Below are 18,359 nucleotides of genomic sequence, written 5' to 3'. Positions count from 1 at the left end.
ATTATCAGCCTGCTGAGAGCAATTACAATAGCACAGACAGCACTTGCTTTACCATGACCTTACTGAGGAAAGAAACTCTGAGATTCAGCAGGGAATTTATTAGAAAATTTTAATGTCAACTGAAATTTGATCCAAAGGCCTCAATATTAAAGGTCATATCCATTATTATACTGTGGGAAACCTTGGATCTCTCTGTTCCTATGTTCCACCCTTTCTCAATTTTGTTTTCTTTCATAAGAGTAGGTTAGGCTCTCCTCTCAGATTCACAGCACTCTGTATTAGAGGTACAAGGCCGCTATTTACATTTTAAAAAACCTTAGCCAGTAAGTCAAATAAAGAACTTTAAAAAAAAAAAAAGTTAAAAACAAAAAAAGCAAAACCAAGCAGAACTGATGAAACTAAGGCACTGTGCAGCTGGATTTAACTATCTTACATGGATAGACAAAATATGTGACCTGATCCTGACTGAATTATCGGTCACAACTTCCAGACCAACTATCCTCCTGTCAGGGGGGCCAGGTATGAACTGCCTACTGACTTGCACACAAAAGCCTAAGTTGTGTAGTATTTTTAAAAAATAAATTCTTAACTGTAAACTGTTACAAACATTTGAAACTAAAGTACCACCACTGAATTCTGATCAGCTGAGCCTCACTGCTCTAGTGGAAGGTATCCCTGCCCATGGGAGGGGGCTTGGATTGAAACTAGATGATCTTTAAGGTCCCTTCAAACCCAAACCATTCTGTGCTTCTATGAAAGGCTCCTTGTTTGTATGTGGCAATGGTTACTTCTTAAGCCCCATCACTGCTTTACCCAAAGCTTTTAGCTTTACAACAGGAGATGCATATGCTAAGCACCTGTGAAAAATATAAAGTGCACTGTGAAGCTCCACAGTGCTCTTCAGCTTCCCTGAAGGAAGTACTCCCCACAGATTTGCAGCATAAAGTTACTCTCCTTTTAGTTGAAGATTTAGGAAAGAATAGAATCACAGATGGCCTGTACTTTACCAAAAGATGCAAAAGACCACAAGTTCTACTTTTACACTGTATTGATCTTATTCAAATATGAAACTGTAATCGAGAGAAAAAGCTCATGTTCTTGAATCCTTACATAATTTTGTAGCTTACATTCTTGTGACTTCCAGAGTACCTTGAGGTCTCAAATGCCCATATTAGTCAGCACAAATGTAGGAACACAAGTCCAGATACTTGCTTTCAATATGCTCAGCTACCCTCTGAACAAAAGAGTCATCCTCTCTTTTCAGCCTATGAGAATATACATTATGGATATTCATTACACTCCTTGCTTTCTCAGTTTCCCCAGTATGCACTCAATGTAGGATGTCTGAGAAAAGGAAGAAGGTTGAAACACAAGTTTCCTGTACCAGGCCCACTTATATTTGAAAACACATCCCACCTGCTGACCTGGAAGCAGCTATTTCAGTCTTCCTCCAAAGTACCAGGAAACCTGACAACTGAACTAGTTTTACCTACACTTCAGGCTATGATGGCATTAAACATATTTGTGGAGGATAGTGAATAAAAATAATTTTTTTTGAACTCAATTCATACAAGATTTTATGTTCTTCATGCTAACAGCCTGTGGCAAGGTTTCAGTAGAGGGGAGACTACAGGAGTAGCTTCTTTAAGAAGGTGTCAGAAGCTTCTTGCAGTGTCCGGGAGAGCCAATGCCAGCTGGCTCCAAGAAAGACTTGCCACTGGTCAAGGTCAGCAGCAGTGGTAGTGCCTCTGGGAGAAAAAAAAGAAAACCTGCACAATTGCATCCAGGAGAGAGGAATGAGAGTATGTGAGAGGAACAGCACTGCAGACACCCAGGTCAGTACAGAAGGAGGGGCAGGAGGTGCTCCAGGTGCCAGACCCGAGACTCCCCTGCAGCCCAGGGTGCAGACCATAGTGAGGCATCTGTGCCCCTGCAGCCCAGGGAGGTCCATGGCGGAGCAGAGATCCTCCTGCAGCTTGTGGAGGACCCCACACCAAAGCAGGTGGATGCCCAAAGGAGGCTGGGACCACATGGGAAGCACTGGAGCAGACTCCTGTCAGGACCTCAGGACCGGGGGAGAGAAGCAGGTTTGCTGGCAGGATCTGTGTCCCTGTGAGGAACACAAGCTGGAGCAGTCTGGTCCTGATGGACTGCACCCCATGGGAATGACTCACACTGGAGAAGTTCAGAAAAGACTGTCTCCTGCAGGAGGGACCTCACAGTGAAGCAGGGGAAGGGTGTGAGGAGTTTCCTTTGAGGAGGAGGGAGCAGCAGAGACAATGTGTGATGATCTGACCTTAGCCTGCCTTTCCTATCCTTTGCACCGAGGAGATAGAAAAAAAAAAAAGAGTGATTTTAAGCCTGGGAAGAAGGGAGGAGTGGAAGGAAGCTGTTTTTAAGATTTGGTTTTATTTTTCATTACCCTTCTCTGATTTGGTTGGTAATAAATTATACTAGTTTCTCCAAGACGAGTCTGGTTTGCCCATGAGGGTAATTGGTGAGTGATCTCTCCCTGACTTATTTTAACTCATGAACCTTTCACTGTATTTTCCCTGTATCTCCCCTGTCTAGCTGAGGAGATAGAGCAGCTTTGGTGGGCACCTGGTGCCCAGCCAGGGTCAACCTACCACATAGGCACACTAAATTTACTTTCATACATATCTCAAGTACCTAAGTAGGTTTGAAACCAAAAGCACAAATAAAATTTGAACGCCGCTGAAAGGTCGCCACTTCTTAAAGACTTGTGCTCCTTCACACATTCATACACTGACCCAAGTTTACCCTTCTAGACATGGATGCGAATGACCTCCAGCTCAGAACCTGTGCAGCAGTGGCTGGGCTAAGGAGTCATACCAGCTGCACTCCAGGATGTCTGCTTTTGAAATGAAATATCACTTATTCACACAAGCAATCTACTGCAAAGCCCTCTACATGCAACACGAAGGTACTTAATCTGCCATGCTAAACAAAATGCCAATGGATTTGTCCTGTGAATTGCTTTATCCTTCAAAAGAGATTGATTACACACACTTGCTTTAAATGCAATTGGATTTGGTAACTACTGTAATTTTGTTTAATAGCTATTTCTTATCAATCTTCCTCATTCAAAAAAAGGAGGGAGAGGTTTAATTTATGACTTATGACATTTGCAAGAAGTCAACAAAATGGCTGCTAGACTAAACTGGAAATATTTGATACTTAGTCTTTTCAAATAAAAGCCAGCCTTGATGTTCCTGGTGTTCACACTGGTTTTCACTTACCTAGAAAACAGCATCAACTTCCAAGTGCTTCTTCACTGCTCACTAGGCATGGTTTTTAGTTTGTACTGTCTTTGATGTAGCCCATAAAACATGGTAAGACTGACACAATGTGGTCAGCATCCTGACCACACTGTCAGCATTGTCAGCAGCTTTCTGTCTACGCAGATTTCCTTCTTCAGAATACTGCTGCTTGGGTTTAAAGCAGAGAAGAGAGTGAAGTAGACAATGAAGGGATACCTTCTGAGATAGACAGTGTTGTAAGACTTGGAATATCATGCCTTAATTCCTACCGTAAGCATATTTTGTGAATCTGGGCAAATAATTTCATTCCCTGTGCACCCAAGTCTTTAAATACAAGCTTATATTTAAATAGAGATTGCCTCCTTCACTTCCACCTCAATATTTTAAGGACATTGGTGAAATGCACAATCAAAATCAGGATGCCTTGACCTCCCACAGCTCACTGCTACTTCTGCAGAGGAGCAGTAGAACCAGTAATTCTCTCTGTCCTCTGTCTTTCCTGTATAGCTGAGGGAATGGAAAAAGTCCAGGCCCTGACAAGTCCCTGGGGATGATGCAACAAATGTATGAGTACTGTCATAGTCACAAAATTATTAGTAATAAAACAAGCTGTTTGAAAAGACTTACTCCCTTTTTTTGCCCATAAAGCATATCCTACATGTGGTAAAGGTATGTTACTGTCAATGTGCCAGTTCTGCAGTATTATTTGACAGCATGACTTGGCATACCAAATTTTTTCTCCTCTTCCCCCATGAGTATACATACATCATTTTAAAAGCAATTTACAACATGTCAAACTGCTTAAGGAGACTCTTAAAAATCTAATGTATGAAGTTAACCACTGGCATGATTTATTATTGAAGTTCCACAGTTATAACTTGACAATTAAGAAATATTGATAAATGTAAACACATTATTGATGTCAATTAAAAAGCACAAGATTGATTAACCTCCCAGAGGTATACTGGCACGAGCAGTTAGAGAGTAATCACTCCCACTAAGTATTCACTACTAACAAATGTGCATAGAAATTAGACTTTGGTGAGACAAGAAGTATTTTCATTTAAAATTAAGATAATTTGAGCACAGAACCAAAGCATTGGGTCAACAACAAAATCAGGAGAATTACAAACAAGATCTGTATTAATGTGAAAGGCTAAGTGATTAGGTCCCATAATGCCCTCATTAACCCCACAGTTGGGCAAAAATATGGTTAAGAATTATCAAACCAACTGCTCAGCAAGTCAATTATGCTCACAGAAGAAAAACGATGAATGTATTATTTAGCCACCACACTGTAATATTCAAAACTGCCCTGATGAGGGACAGGACCTTCTTTTTCCAGCATAAACAGCAGATTTTTCTTTTAAACTATGCATTCATGCACTTCCTACTGGTGATAAAATTATAACGGTGAGTTCAAAACTCTGCTTAGTAATGGTTCACTTCCTGCCAAGCAAACAGCCTAGGAAGGACGTTCAGGCAGCACATACCTCAGAGGGGAAACATGTATCTGACATACCCCAGAAAGCATAACAACAGAAATCAGTCAAATTGTGATTTAAATGTGACTGGAAGAGTTTGGGCTCCTTCTTTCGTCTTCTTTTTACTTGCTTTCAGAATTAATGTACTGGCATAATGCCTGTCACGAAGATGAAGGGCACTGCAGCTATAGCTCTTAATGGCCAAAAAAAACCTAGGCTCACCTCAGAAAGCACAAAGCTAAAGACAGCAGCAATGCACCAAGTACCAAGGAGACTGCGTAAACACTAATTAAACTTCACTCTACACTCTCGTCTAGAAAACAGCTTTCCCTGCCTAAACTTCCAAGCGCTTGATCAGACATGCTGCAACTGGAGTCTAGCAACTTTCTTCCCTAAGCCTGGCCTTCATCACAACTTCATGGATCAAACACATTTCCCTCAAATACAAGCAGCTCACTACAGAGACACTATAGACAGAATATGAATTACTGCAAAAAAGATAAAATTGTAAAACAACACATCAATGATAAAGCTATTTTGCTTGAAAGAGCTTTTATGTGAAGGCCACACATATGTTTATTGTCAAAATAGAACTAGATCACTGTGGATTTACCTGGTTGCAAATTCAGTCAAATGTTACCGGTGACAGAGACCATGTTTGGTGCTATGATAACCCACAGGGGCATTCAGTGGACTCCCAGAAGATTACAATATATGCAGACATACCAGACACAAAGGGACATGACAAGGACTTTTTTTTTAAGTAACTGTTTCTTTCAGAGTTCTGTTAAATGACAGTTAATGTTGGTAGATTGTAAAAACAGCTTTCATTTTGTCACGCAATATTAAAATAAGAAAGCAAGTGTCACCTTTGAAATTGGAAAAATAGAAAAGTTTTAGTGACGACCAACAGAAGAAGCACAATGATAATAAGATGCAGAAATAAAAAGCACTCATGAAACCAGATTCTTGGAGCAAATAAGGCAAATGGAACTCTTTGCAGACTGCCCTTATCCTGAGAATGAAGAAAAGAGTAAATTCTTTAGACTTGAAAAACTATCTGTGGAAGAAACAAAAAAAAGGCATCTGATTTAGAGTGGCAGGGGAAAAATTTAAAACATATTTTCAGTGTGCTGTGGGGAGAAGCAATGTTCATCTGAAAGGCCAGAAAAGAATGTAAGTAGCTTAAGGAGGAGCTAAAATGTCTCCTCTTCCCTCTGTTAGCTGTAAATGGAAAAACTGAAATTGTAATATGCTGAGAGACTGATGATTGAGCATGGGGGGTTGGGGTTTAAAAAAACCCACTGTACCACTGCTATGGGAGCAGGCGACTTGTCAGATAGTGAGGGTGCCAACACCAACATTGTCATCCTGAATTACAGACTGCAGTTCAAGGGCAGCAGAACACTGTTGTGGGGATCAGAGGCACCAGACAAATGTGCCAAAGCTCCTCCTGGAGGGAAGCATGCCTGGTCAGTTGCAATGCCAATGATTCTGACAGTGTCTCCTTTCAATAAGCAGTACAAAATCAGGATGGAAAGTTTTCACACCAAGGAAAAAAGAAATAAAACTACAACAGATTAAAAACCAACCAGCAAACGATGAGAGATCAAGGGATCACTGTTTTAATAACAGCACTTTTGTCTCTCTCTCTTTTTTAGACGTCCTCAAAACAACAATCTCTCTAATTTCCTCAAGGTCTAGCTGCACTTAAAACTGGTTTGTCCCCTGAGAAGGGACTCTCATGAGAGATCAATATTCTGATGTGAATATAAGTCACAATACATACACAAGGCTTCCAAAAGGTTATACGTTTCATAAATAACATGCAGGATTGCCATACTTCTCCTTTTTGTATTCAGTAAAAAAGAGAGCCTCCACAAATGTTCTGCTCTGCAGCAGACATCACACAGCAAGAAAGACAAGAAGTTGCTCAAAGGTTAATACACTTTAATGAGAGAAACTCAGTCTTCAAACCCTCCCTCAATGGGCACCACTGCAAACCAGACTGACAGGCATTAAAGCAAGATCACACAGTCAGATTAGAAACAGCAGAAGTCATTTGAGCTGTGCTCAAAACTACAGAACTTATTTCTACTTTCCCTCTCTTGACAGTATTTTTTATTTGTACTAAGACACGCACACACACTCGCTGTTACCTCATTTGGAAAAGCCTCCTTGAAGTTTTGCTGCAACAGCCACCCCTAAGAGCCACATTCATTTACACCCTGGGCTGAAGCCCTTGAGACACCAAACACAGCAAAGCACAAAGGGGCAAATGGCAGAGGGACTGATCTGCCTGAAAATGTGATCTTTCCTTGGTTCTGGAGCTTTCTTCAGCACAGAATGGTTAGAGTTCCTAACTGTTTCAAGGAGCTACTGACCAGACAGGCTGGTAAAACTTAAGCTTTTCCATGTGGAAGTTTACACCCAGCATTTGCTTTATTGGATGTGACATACTGCCACGCCGAATTGCTCACTAGGAAGTAAGTCCTTCTCCTGTCCTTCAGACAGCCCTCATCTGTGCATAACATCAGGTGCTCACAGCTCTGCATGTATTATATAACTACTGCTACTATTTATGATAAGACTCCAACCTCACTGGATTAGACATTAAGTACATGCAACAAAAATAATGACAGTTCTTTATGACAGATAATTACAGTATTTTAAATGCATTGGCCCACACCCAACAGTCTTTATTTTTAGGAAACTTTACTGCATACATCAAATGCTGTGTTTTACCCTAAGCTCTTACATCAGAAAGACAAAACCTCATTCTACCTCTGAATCGCCTCTGCTGGCAGCCTAAAGGTTACTTTCAATGCACAGTCTACTTTGGTATTTAATACTGCAGACAGAACCTGCCACTTGTAGTTTAGTCAGCAGAATGAACAGAAGCAAATCACTTGTGAAAACACAATCTTGTTCTCCATCACGAGAGTTAAATGAAAGCCTAAGGAGTAACACTGCTCTGGAGACTCACACAGGTGTAACCTGGAGAGCCATGCCACTTGAAGACGAGTAAAATGTCTATTACACTTCCCGCACCCTCAGACGCCAGAAATTAAGCTGATATGACAGCTCTGGGCTTTTGGCATCTGTTCCAATGTTGCACATCTCCAAAGCTAGCCTACACACCAAGATGAAAAAGGTATTTGGAAAAGCTGGCCAAAGCAGACCTCACTGCTAACAAGTTCTGTGAAAGGACAAGTTCTGATTCAGTGGTTTTCTGTTTAAATTTACCAAACCTTTTTCAAAGTCACTCCTACAACACCTTTTTCTTTGTTCCTCCTCCTTTCAACCCCCCAAACCTTATGGATATTTACTGTACATAGAATATATTTACTCTCCTACTGAAATATAAAACCAGTATAGCTCTGAATTTACTGCTTCCCCATTTCAATTTCAAGCTTTCTTTTGTTTACTAAAAGACAGGTATTATCCATCCTATGTTATACATTCCTTTGCCTGTATCCGTGCCTCTTTCTAAGTCAAGAGCACTGAATTTTAATATATGTTAAGGATTTCTGTTGCTTCCTTAATCATATTCTTCCTAGCAGGCTACTGTTTTTAACTCTTTGAAGTTTTCAAACCACATGTAAAGTAAATCAAACATGAACATAACAAAAGGATTTAAACAACCTCAAGGTAAAGAAAATATCTAAAAATATCACCCCAAAGAGCTCTGAAATTTAAAAAAAATTAAATAAAAAAAAACCCAACAAAGACAGTAAAATGCCCCTAGTGGCTTCTAAACCCTAAGTCAGCTGATTTGAATTCAGTTCGTGGCTTTGCCACAAGCTTCCAGCATAATTTTGGTAATTGCAGGTAAGGAACCAAACAAGTGGGAATTCATGATGTGGTAAAGCAATTAAAAACTGACTCCCAGTACTACAACAGGCTAGGAGCAAGAGAAGTGCAAGAGGCTCATGCCAAACATTTTCTACATTGTAGCTGCCAATCCAATGATTTAGAAGTGTATAGGTAGTTCATCGATACCGTGCAGTGACTTGATAAAACTGTTTTACTGGATATTTGTCCATTGTTTGATTATGCCACTCACCTCCTGCTCTTCTGCTGTGAATGAGGCATTTGAAAACTTATACTCTGTCTACACTTGCTTTAACTATAGCTAAATGGCTCGAGAGGTAAGAAATGTTCTCTGGGTGTAATGTCAGCTCTCTCCTGGCTGGAAAATGACATCCAACAGTAATAAATAAAAATACATGACACAAGTGAAAACCCCAGCAAAGTTCCAAAGGATAATCCTCTTATCTAAGAGCTGTAAGTCTACAATTTTGTGGTAGAAAAATACGTATTTTTGTAGAGAAGGGGGTATTTGCCATTGTGAAGCTGGAAAAAAAAGAGATAAAATTCAAAGAGCTTCTCAAGAAAAGCAGTAAAATAATCTGTGATTTTAAAACTTCCTTGCAGTTACAAACTTGGTAAGAATAAACCATATTAGAGCTTCAACAGAATTGTCTGCCAACAGGAAACCATGAGTTGCCAATACCATATACATTCCTGAACAGTAGTGTGGTGCTGTCCCTTGCGCTCAAAGAGCTTTTCCAGCTATTCTTTTCTCTTGGCCCCAAAGATGCTGCCAACATAATGAAATGCATTACACAGTATTTTGCAACTTTCTTACATATTCATTAAAATTTGATATAAATATGACCTGTAGCCTGAAACTAATACTGACAAGAGTTTCCAAAATCAACCTTCTCCTGCAAAGGGCATCCTGCCTATTACAGTGCTCTGCACTATAAGCACAACCTATTCAGATACCCAGAACATTTCTTAAAAGTTTGGTAAGTTCCATCAGACACAAACTCACAATTGTGTAAATTGGTACCAGTCCTCCAAATACTCAACAAAAAATGCTTTCAGTCCAGAAGTACATACACCTTGACAATTACTAATTTTGGAATATTTGCTGCTCAAAGAATGAGCAATCAATTCAAAGCAGGTTCAGTAAACTAGGGTAGTACTTCTGCCTTTCATTTTTTATAGTAACTATAATTGAAGTTGCTTGTCTTGCTAACATTTATTAAACATGCTTTAATATTTATGTTATTTTCATTAACAGAAAGTTTCCTTATGGCTCTATTGTCATCAATTCATAATAATATGAATAATAATAATATGAGTGCGGTATTAGTACATTGATTCAGTTTAATTTCCACTTCCATTCAAGTGTTACTCAAATTCACAATATTGCTAAGATGAGATACTGCTACTGAACACCTCAAGAAGGCACAGTACTTGGCTACACACAGCTGCACTGGCAACTTGGCTTGCTGAAAAAAAAGATCCAGAAGAATAGTTCTTACTTTGCACAAGTTTCAGAACAAGACCATTCTAGTAATTTTGACTATGGAGAAACGTAAGAGTATGAGACCAAAATCTCACACTAAGTATGATGTGGGCTTTTATCAAGGCATAGTCATGAAGCATTCCATTAAAAGAAATGGAGCTAAAGTTACTACAAGCAATGAATGTTTCAAGGATTAGAATGTACTTTACAACATGCTGAAAACATGAAAAATGCTGCAAGTACTCAGTATTCATCATTATCAGTGGAACCCTTCTAATTGAGGTCTCATGCTTCAACACCACATTCCTTCATTCTACACATTGGAAGGGAACAGTAAGAGATGTCAAGTCTGAAGAAAAGCATCTCAGACTCAAAAGAAAAGTTTGTGTTCCCTTAAAAAACACAGATAACCAGCCAGCTGTAAAGGAAGCAGACCCACACATCCTGACTGTCTGCACACTCATCGTGCATCTCTTGTCTCCCTGACCAAGGTTTGTGCAAACCAGGATTCTCATCAGTTTGGAGTATTTAAAGAGACAAACAAAAGCTGTGAAATATTAAAACTCTTTTATTGAAGAGTACTGTAGTTGTGTGATGCTAAAACCAGTAAAATTGATAATAAAGGCTCAGAGCTGCCAGGAAAAACAAAATAATCCCTTCTTAGCTGGACAACACGATGACTGGCAGTTTCTAGCTACAATATAAAACTGAGGAGAAAGCACTACAGAGGAATATGTAGGAATGAGATATCCTATAAATTAAAACAAGGCTTTAATCAGAGCACACAGGTCTACTACTGCTTTTGAACTTCACTATTATATTTTCAGTTCAAAACCTGAGAGACAGAGTGGCATAAAAAAAACTTCAAAACACTCAGCATTAGCCAATCTTCAAAGCGGCTTTTGCAAAGCTTAAATTTCAGCAGCAGCAGTGCATTTCAGTGCAAATTCTCCTACCACTATCATACTGCAATAGTATTAGAAACTCACAAATGAAATCATATTAGCATAGCTGGGGAACGGCTGTTATGACAATCCTCAAATGACTTCAAGACTTCACCTCAAAACTTTTTAAAACTTTCTATTTCGAACTTATTTGTGACAATGCATTTCTCACGACACCCTTTTCTACAGGAAAGACATCACAAAATTTTGTTGTTTACACAGTAAACACAGACAAAAATCTTTAAAAACACTGTTTAAAATGAATCAGGGTTGTTCCTTCCTTTAGCCAGGCTATTTTAAAATCAAAACCAATAATAAGCAGAGGAGGACTAAGGTGGAGATGAATGTTCCTCCATGCTTTTCAGCATTATAAGGATACTTTTATAACACTCAAGCAAATTGTACAGTGACTGACATGAACAAAATGACAGTAATCTGTCACTGCTTCACATTTCCCACTAGGCTGATTCAAATAGTTATTTATGAACCTTACACTTGAATGGTCACTTTGTTGACTAACCATAAATTAGAATGTAAAGTGAATATAAATTTGATTTTAGAGTAACAAAAAATTGTCAGCAAAGGGGAATCTTACTTAATTTCTACTGGCATACTAGGAAAAAGTCAGCAATACCGAGATGAACCACATCATAATAAACCCCAAACTTAGCAAAAAACTGTATGCTAGATCTCATGTTTGCTTCAGTGTTTCTCCATTTAAAAATAAAAGCACTTTATATTATGCTTGGTTAGGTTTAAATATAAAGTCTTAATAATGTCAGATGACTTCATTACTTAGGTCTTCAACTAAAGAGAGAGAAGGAATGTTTTTCTACAGAGCATAATGAAATTTGACAGCAAGTAAATATTAATATGAACTTAGATGCTCAGATTTTTAATAGTCCTGATGAAAAGCTTTTAAGACAGTGTTGCTATTTTTACAACACTTATCTCTTCCTTTACAGATGGAAGTGAGACAACACCAAAACATAACTGTTCTGCAAAGCACAACAGTTCTCAAGTTTTTAGGACAAAAAAGTCTTTATTACCCAAACAATCAACTCTTGCAGGGATGCATGTCAAAAAATTATCTTGGTAAAATAATTTTCTTCTATTTGATTATTTTTTGTTAAAAAGTTCCATTACCTATTATATTACTGTATAATAACATTCATTATCCATTACTCCTGAAAACATGTAAGATAAACCCTTCCAAAAGGGAATGCAGCATGACTGTACTTTGTCTGGGAAATATCTAGAAATGCAACATTAAACAGATATTTCAACATAAGTTTCACTATTTTAGCAGTATTAAAAATGTGAAGTTGTGTTAGTGTCTTTAATATTCCTTGCTTTTCAAGTATATTTTCCCTGAAACTCTTACATGGAATGACAGTAATCCAATTTAGAACCAACTTTAGCAATTGGTTTTTTATGTTGGAAAAGCCCCTTAAATAGCTGAGGTTTGAAGCAAACATGCAAAACCCTACAGGCTTAGCAATAACTGAGGCCATTCTGAATTATTCTGCTATGTCCCACTGACACAGTAACAAATACAGAACAGAAAGATGCTGACTGATGCTGAGGGACAATCTTTAGGCTATAAGAAAACTTCATAAAAGGTGCAAGGCAAGACCCCCACCCTAGACAAGAATCTGGCCTGTCAAGAGTCTGATTTAGACAAATAGTATCTTTTTTTTAGGGCCTACAGAAACAAGGTAATCTGGGTTTACACAGGACTTAGAGCGGAAAGAGGAGTTTTATTTTAAAATCTCTTCCAAACTTATTAGGACTCAGATCAGTAGAACCATGTTTTGCTGAGAAAAAAGCTGGAAAATTTTTATTTAGCAAGACTTTTTCTTAAGCAAGAATTGGAAGAGCTGAAAATGCCAATTATCACCTATAGATCTGAGAAAAAACACACCAACATTCAAATGTAATTGCATTGCAACAATCCAATCCAAATTGCTTCTTTGAGAAACACTTAAAATAAAAAAAAATAGCAGTGTTTGGATTAAAAAAAGATAGCAAAACTATGGTAGCACAAAACAACACCTGTCCCTGGGAGAAGAAATTCCAAAAAAATTAACTTGCACCCTAGTACTCATACCTAATTGTCAAAACAAAGGTCCCAGATCCCTACTGAAATAAGAATCCATCTAACTGACCTGCTGGTTGTTTAAAGATTCATATTAAAACAAACCATGGAGGAGCAGGTGCACATATTCATTCAGTGTTTAATAAAAGTACTACTGAGCTCTGGTTGGTGTCAGCAAGTGCAGATTTTGCAAGGAGGAGCAGCTTAAGCACTGCAAGTGCCCATAGAGAGCTCATGTATAGAAACTTTCTTCCAATTTTTAGTGGTCACTGTAGATAGACACTGGGTATGAATGAGAAGTTAAAAAGTATCCAAAGTTCAACAAAGTCTACTTCATGTCTTAATAACGTGGTCACTAGTGGAAGGAACAGACATGCTATAAATGCTACTCAGACAAGGTTGAAGAAAAATATTGCCAGTGACTCAAATCTTCCAAAGAAAAATCTATGACCCTGTTTGGGCACATTTAGCCAGCATTCAATTAATTCACTTCAGGATTTTCTTGTTCTGTTACTATTTTAACACTGTATCTGGAGATGGGAAAAAAACAAACAGAAGGTGGTGAGACTATTTGGAGTGAGTGTCACAGTTACCCTTGTGAACCTATGATGGAAATAAGAACAAACTCAGACAAAAACTGATGTTCATTTAGAGATGTTTTGAGCAAGGATCTATTTTTCCCATCTCTAGTGGCATAAGACAGTTAAATGAGTAGTGGATAACTCCTACTAAATAATGAGAGAAATAAACATACCTGCCGTTGAATAACCTCTAGGTTTGCTTTGGCTTTATTCAGTAGCTCTTCTATTTTTTCAGAGTCCTCTATGGTCTTGTTTTCTCTAAAGGCATCTCTTATCCTTCTGATGGCATATGTTCTAAACACAAACAATAAGAAGACATGTATTCATAGATGTGCCGGGGTTTATGACATTTCAACATCCTTTAAAACATGCTGACATAAAAAATAAAATGCACACACACACCCCTATAAATATATACATATATTGCTCAGTTTTAGACATAAATCTTTTTGTTCAGGGTTTTGTCTTGCCTGAGATGAAGTAGTGACCAGACCCTTTCATTTTAAAAAATGTGGTTGTATTGGAGGTTACTGTAGAAAAATTTCATATTTCAAGTATCAGCCCAGTCTTCACCACTTGTTATTGCTGAAACCATACTGTTGGATGCCCAGCATAGATATGGCAAATCTTAAGAATGTAACAGAATGGCTAAGGACCAGAAAATTTCCCAGATTATTTTGAATCTGTGTGACTATTCTTAACCTGCATATTCTAAAGGTCATTGAGCTAGACACTAAATACAACATACATATCTACTAGATGCAGTGCTGTAATTTAGCAGTCAACAAAGGTAGACTGATGGACCAATCAACACAAAAAGGACTCCTTCCCTGTCACCCTTTTCCTCTCCTAACAAGGTGTATTTCACCCCTCAGTCCAACACCTCCTCATCCATTTCCCCACTAAGAAGCAATTACAGGACACTATTTCTGCAAGCTGGAAGAGATCTCTGCTTCCAGAGAGGAAGGTCCAAAGCTGCAGCTTTCTCCAAATTCTGCCCTTTCTCTCCAACACAGTAAAGAACTTTCACATAGTCTGTAGTATACTGTCATCTGCCCTTCCCTCCCCCCCAAACAGGACCAATTTCCATATTAAAAAAAAAATTTCAGACTGAGCAGTGGATACTTTCATTACAGGGGTCTTTGGGAAGGGCAGGAGACATGCAGTAAACTGATCGTGCTCAAGAATCTCGATAGTGTTCCAATTCTGTACCACCACATCACATCAGTATCACTTTTGCTACAGAAAGTAAAACCCTATGTGTAGCACTGGAAGGAAACAAAAGGCTGCAAAACCCCCCCACAATTAGTTTAATGTTTCAACAACCCTTTCCAATCTTGTATAAAAGTGGAACACAAGAGACAAAATTGTCTGAAACAGTATCATAAAAAATCCAAGGCCAAGATTGAAAAATAAAATTATTGGGGGAGGAGACTGAGGAGAGAGGAAGAAAAAAGATGAATAGCCAGTGGCACTCCATTCCATTAGATGGTGCTATGCAGCTCCTATTGCAGCTTTCACCAGCCAAGCAGTGTATTATGTCTTTGAGCTCATAAATAACACATTTCAATCACAGGAATCAGGATGGTTGTGGAGTGCCACTCTGCCGCCGCACCCCGGCAGATGGTACGTGCTTTTAATTAGGGCCTGTTCACCTATAATGTGACACAGGGGTGCGTGAGGGAGTGAGGGAGTGTGTGTTTGGATGTGTGAAGTTAATAGAATGTACTAAATATGGAAGCTCAATCTCATCTGCAGCTGTTGTCCTAGCAAAACATGAAGAGGAAGCTGATTATTTCTTCTAGAAAAGAAACAACCCCAAATCATTAATATATAGTGTAATTCTGTTGCTTGATAATGGATAGATTTCAAATCATCCCATATACACATGTAGGGTTAAACTGTGCAAAACATATAATATTTTCTGAAAGAAAGGACACGTTTCCAAGAGATACATAAACTAACATATATATATTTAGCTTAAAAGAAAAAAACCAACAATAACAGCAAGTATCTATTAGTGGGTACAAGTCTTTCAAAACGCAATACAAATGAGTAAATGCTATCTACATAAAAAAGATAGATGGGACAAAACCAGATTCTTGTTCAGTACAGCACCTACAGACTGGAGCAGGTTTTTTTTGTACATATGGTGTGTTAATTGTTCCATTTTCTCTCTTTCCCTCTAATTACATCCAACAGTTGTTGAGAAAGAAAAGATATGTACACAGAAAACCAACCAATTTTTATCTATAATCAGAAAGTTGCACTGTCTCTACCTTCTACAATTTTTTAAACCTTTATTAGTGTAAACACCCAAAGGAAGTTATTTTACATAGGCTTTAACACAATCTTAATTCTACAGCTAAATCCATATATCTCTAAACACACTTCAAAGACCAGCTCTATAACCTGGCAATATTCTTTACCAAAGTTACACTGAGATTCAATGTATTATTTAAAATAAGCATAAGCTCAATTCAAAGCTCAAACCCAATACTATAAGGACTGTAAAATATCCTTTCTTCCCCATTGAGAGGTGCCAGGGAAATATTTTACCAACATTCAAATTCTCTAAAATTATGTAAAAAGTGTTAAGTCAAGATATAAACAAACTGGAAGGCTTTTTTTTTTTTATATGTGTGCGTGTTTTTTTCTTTTAAACTACAGCTTTTTATATGCAACAACAGTTGTGAGCAGTGTCAATTCAGCACCTCAACACTCTATATTTCAACAGTTTCTGAACTGAGAATGCATTAAAAGCTAGAACTACCATAAGAACGGCAATATTGTTGCAAGTCTATGAAAAACGAAGCCCTTCTGGAAGTAAAGTAGCGTATGTAAGCAAAGCAAAGACATAAACATAGTAAAGACACACGCATGAGAATAGCTCGTTCATTCAGACATGTATCTGTAGGGGTTTTTTTTTACAGTGCACTGCTCCAGTTGATCCAGTGATCTTCCAGTTGATAAACCAACTGGTCTGCTAATCAGCCACTCTAATGGAGTGTATTTTCAGTTCAACAAGCATAACACACCAAGCCCAAACCTGAAGGCACACCTAGAAAAGCCAGTGGCAGCAAATACATGGTTGTCTTCATAAAACTTTACAACATTATTCTAAAATAAGCACTATCTGCAGACAGTGTGAGAGATGAAAAGCAGATTGGCAAGTGAAGTGATGGCTGTACCTTACGGATGATTACTTACCCAAAGGGGCACAAAGGAACTGAAACAAGCTGAAGCCAATGTGAAGAGGAGCTGTTGCAATTTTGCCACCCTGGCAGGCATAAACACTCCCTCTGCCCGTTTTAGACCAGCACAGTCAGTCTGATGTTCGGCCCCAGCTGAGCCAGTCCAGCTTGGGAACTTGACAGAAGTTAACAAGAGTTAACTTCATTTTTCTCTTGTTTTGGGCTTTTATTCCAGGTAAGCGAGCTTCATCAGCTCTCCAGGGAATTGGATGAGCATTAGCACTGAGAAGGAGGGAATACAGCAGTACTGATTTTGATAGATAGAGTTTGCAACTGATTCCATTCAGAAAGGCCAAACAAGTTGCACAAAGAAAGGGGACCTTTCAGTGAGAAGGTACCAAGCTAACTCTCCAGAGAAACAGAATAGGAAAGCAATTTTGGATACAGTACACTCAAAGAGCTCCTATAGACCTGATGGAAAGGTCTAACTGCTAATACAGTAGTATTCATTAAGAAACATCATTTAATTCAAACTACATTTCACAACTCATTATTCTTTTCACCAATTCTTTGAAAGCAGATACTGAAAAATGGCTGAAAGATGCAACACGGTATTTTGCTTTTATCATCAAAGTGCACTGAAATTTGAATAGAGAACACCTTCAATTTTATCTTCTGCAAAGACTTGTCCAGCGACCTCATGGCAGCAGGATGCAGAGTGTAGCGTTGAATATATTCACTCAGGGCAGTCATACATATGCACATTCAAAACACCTTTTGTGATCCCTACTTACGTGCATCTGTCACACAATTAATTCCCAATTAAATCAAAAGAATGTCCTCGATGGGCAATAGACTCAGTGCAATGGCTTCAGACCAAAGCCACTGCAGGTGGATGGCTGTACAAGGCAACAGATGCACATCAGCAGAAAACAGAAAGAGTGGTTGGGGGTTAATACGAGAACAAGACCAGGGCCAAAACATTACCACAGACTCTCAGGCAATGGGCACTACCTGTCAATGTTAAGAGGCTACAGAGCTGCCACATAATAGTAAAAACTAAGGAGAAAGCAGTCTTTGTCCCAATACTCTACCTTCAAAGAGTTTCTCTCTTTTCTTCCCTGAAACACAACCAAAAGCCTAATGTGTCCTCATAAAAATGAAGTCTACAAGAAGCAAAGTCTGAAACAACAACTATTAATGAAAAACGAAATCACAATCCAGGTACTTCATAAAATAATAACTGCTTGGGGACATATATTTTATTTCAAAATGTTTACTTATGTCATGCCTGACCAAAAAAAAAGAAAAAAAATCTTTGTGCTCTGCTAAATGAAAAGAAGATGAAACATCATGCAAACATACTTGCTTTTTAAGTACAGGTTCGAGCTTTCAAAATAAACCTGGCCAAGCCATGTTTTTCTCAGCACCACTTTGCATTTACCAGTATCACAACA

General features: G+C 38.4%; 1 protein-coding gene across 2 annotated transcripts in view; it reads right to left on the bottom strand.

Moving 5' to 3' along the window:
- The window catches only part of LYRM4 (LYR motif containing 4), an 86,469-nt gene that overhangs the window by 51,591 nt on the left and 16,519 nt on the right, over window positions 1-18,359 (bottom strand). Inside the window, exon 2 of one of the 2 annotated variants that reach the window (XM_069008182.1) lies at window positions 13,882-14,002. The exons of the other annotated variant lie outside the window; for it this stretch is intronic. Within the exon in view, the coding sequence (XP_068864283.1) occupies window positions 13,882-14,002 (121 nt within the window). The remainder of the gene's footprint in view (window positions 1-13,881; window positions 14,003-18,359) is intronic. 2 annotated transcript variants of the gene reach the window in all.

This window comes from Aphelocoma coerulescens, chromosome 2 (assembly GCF_041296385.1).
Source record: "Aphelocoma coerulescens isolate FSJ_1873_10779 chromosome 2, UR_Acoe_1.0, whole genome shotgun sequence".
NCBI classification, from domain to species: domain Eukaryota; kingdom Metazoa; phylum Chordata; class Aves; order Passeriformes; family Corvidae; genus Aphelocoma; species Aphelocoma coerulescens.
The sequence above is the reverse complement of the archived record's forward strand: the minus strand, read 5'-3'. Positions and strand labels throughout refer to the sequence as shown.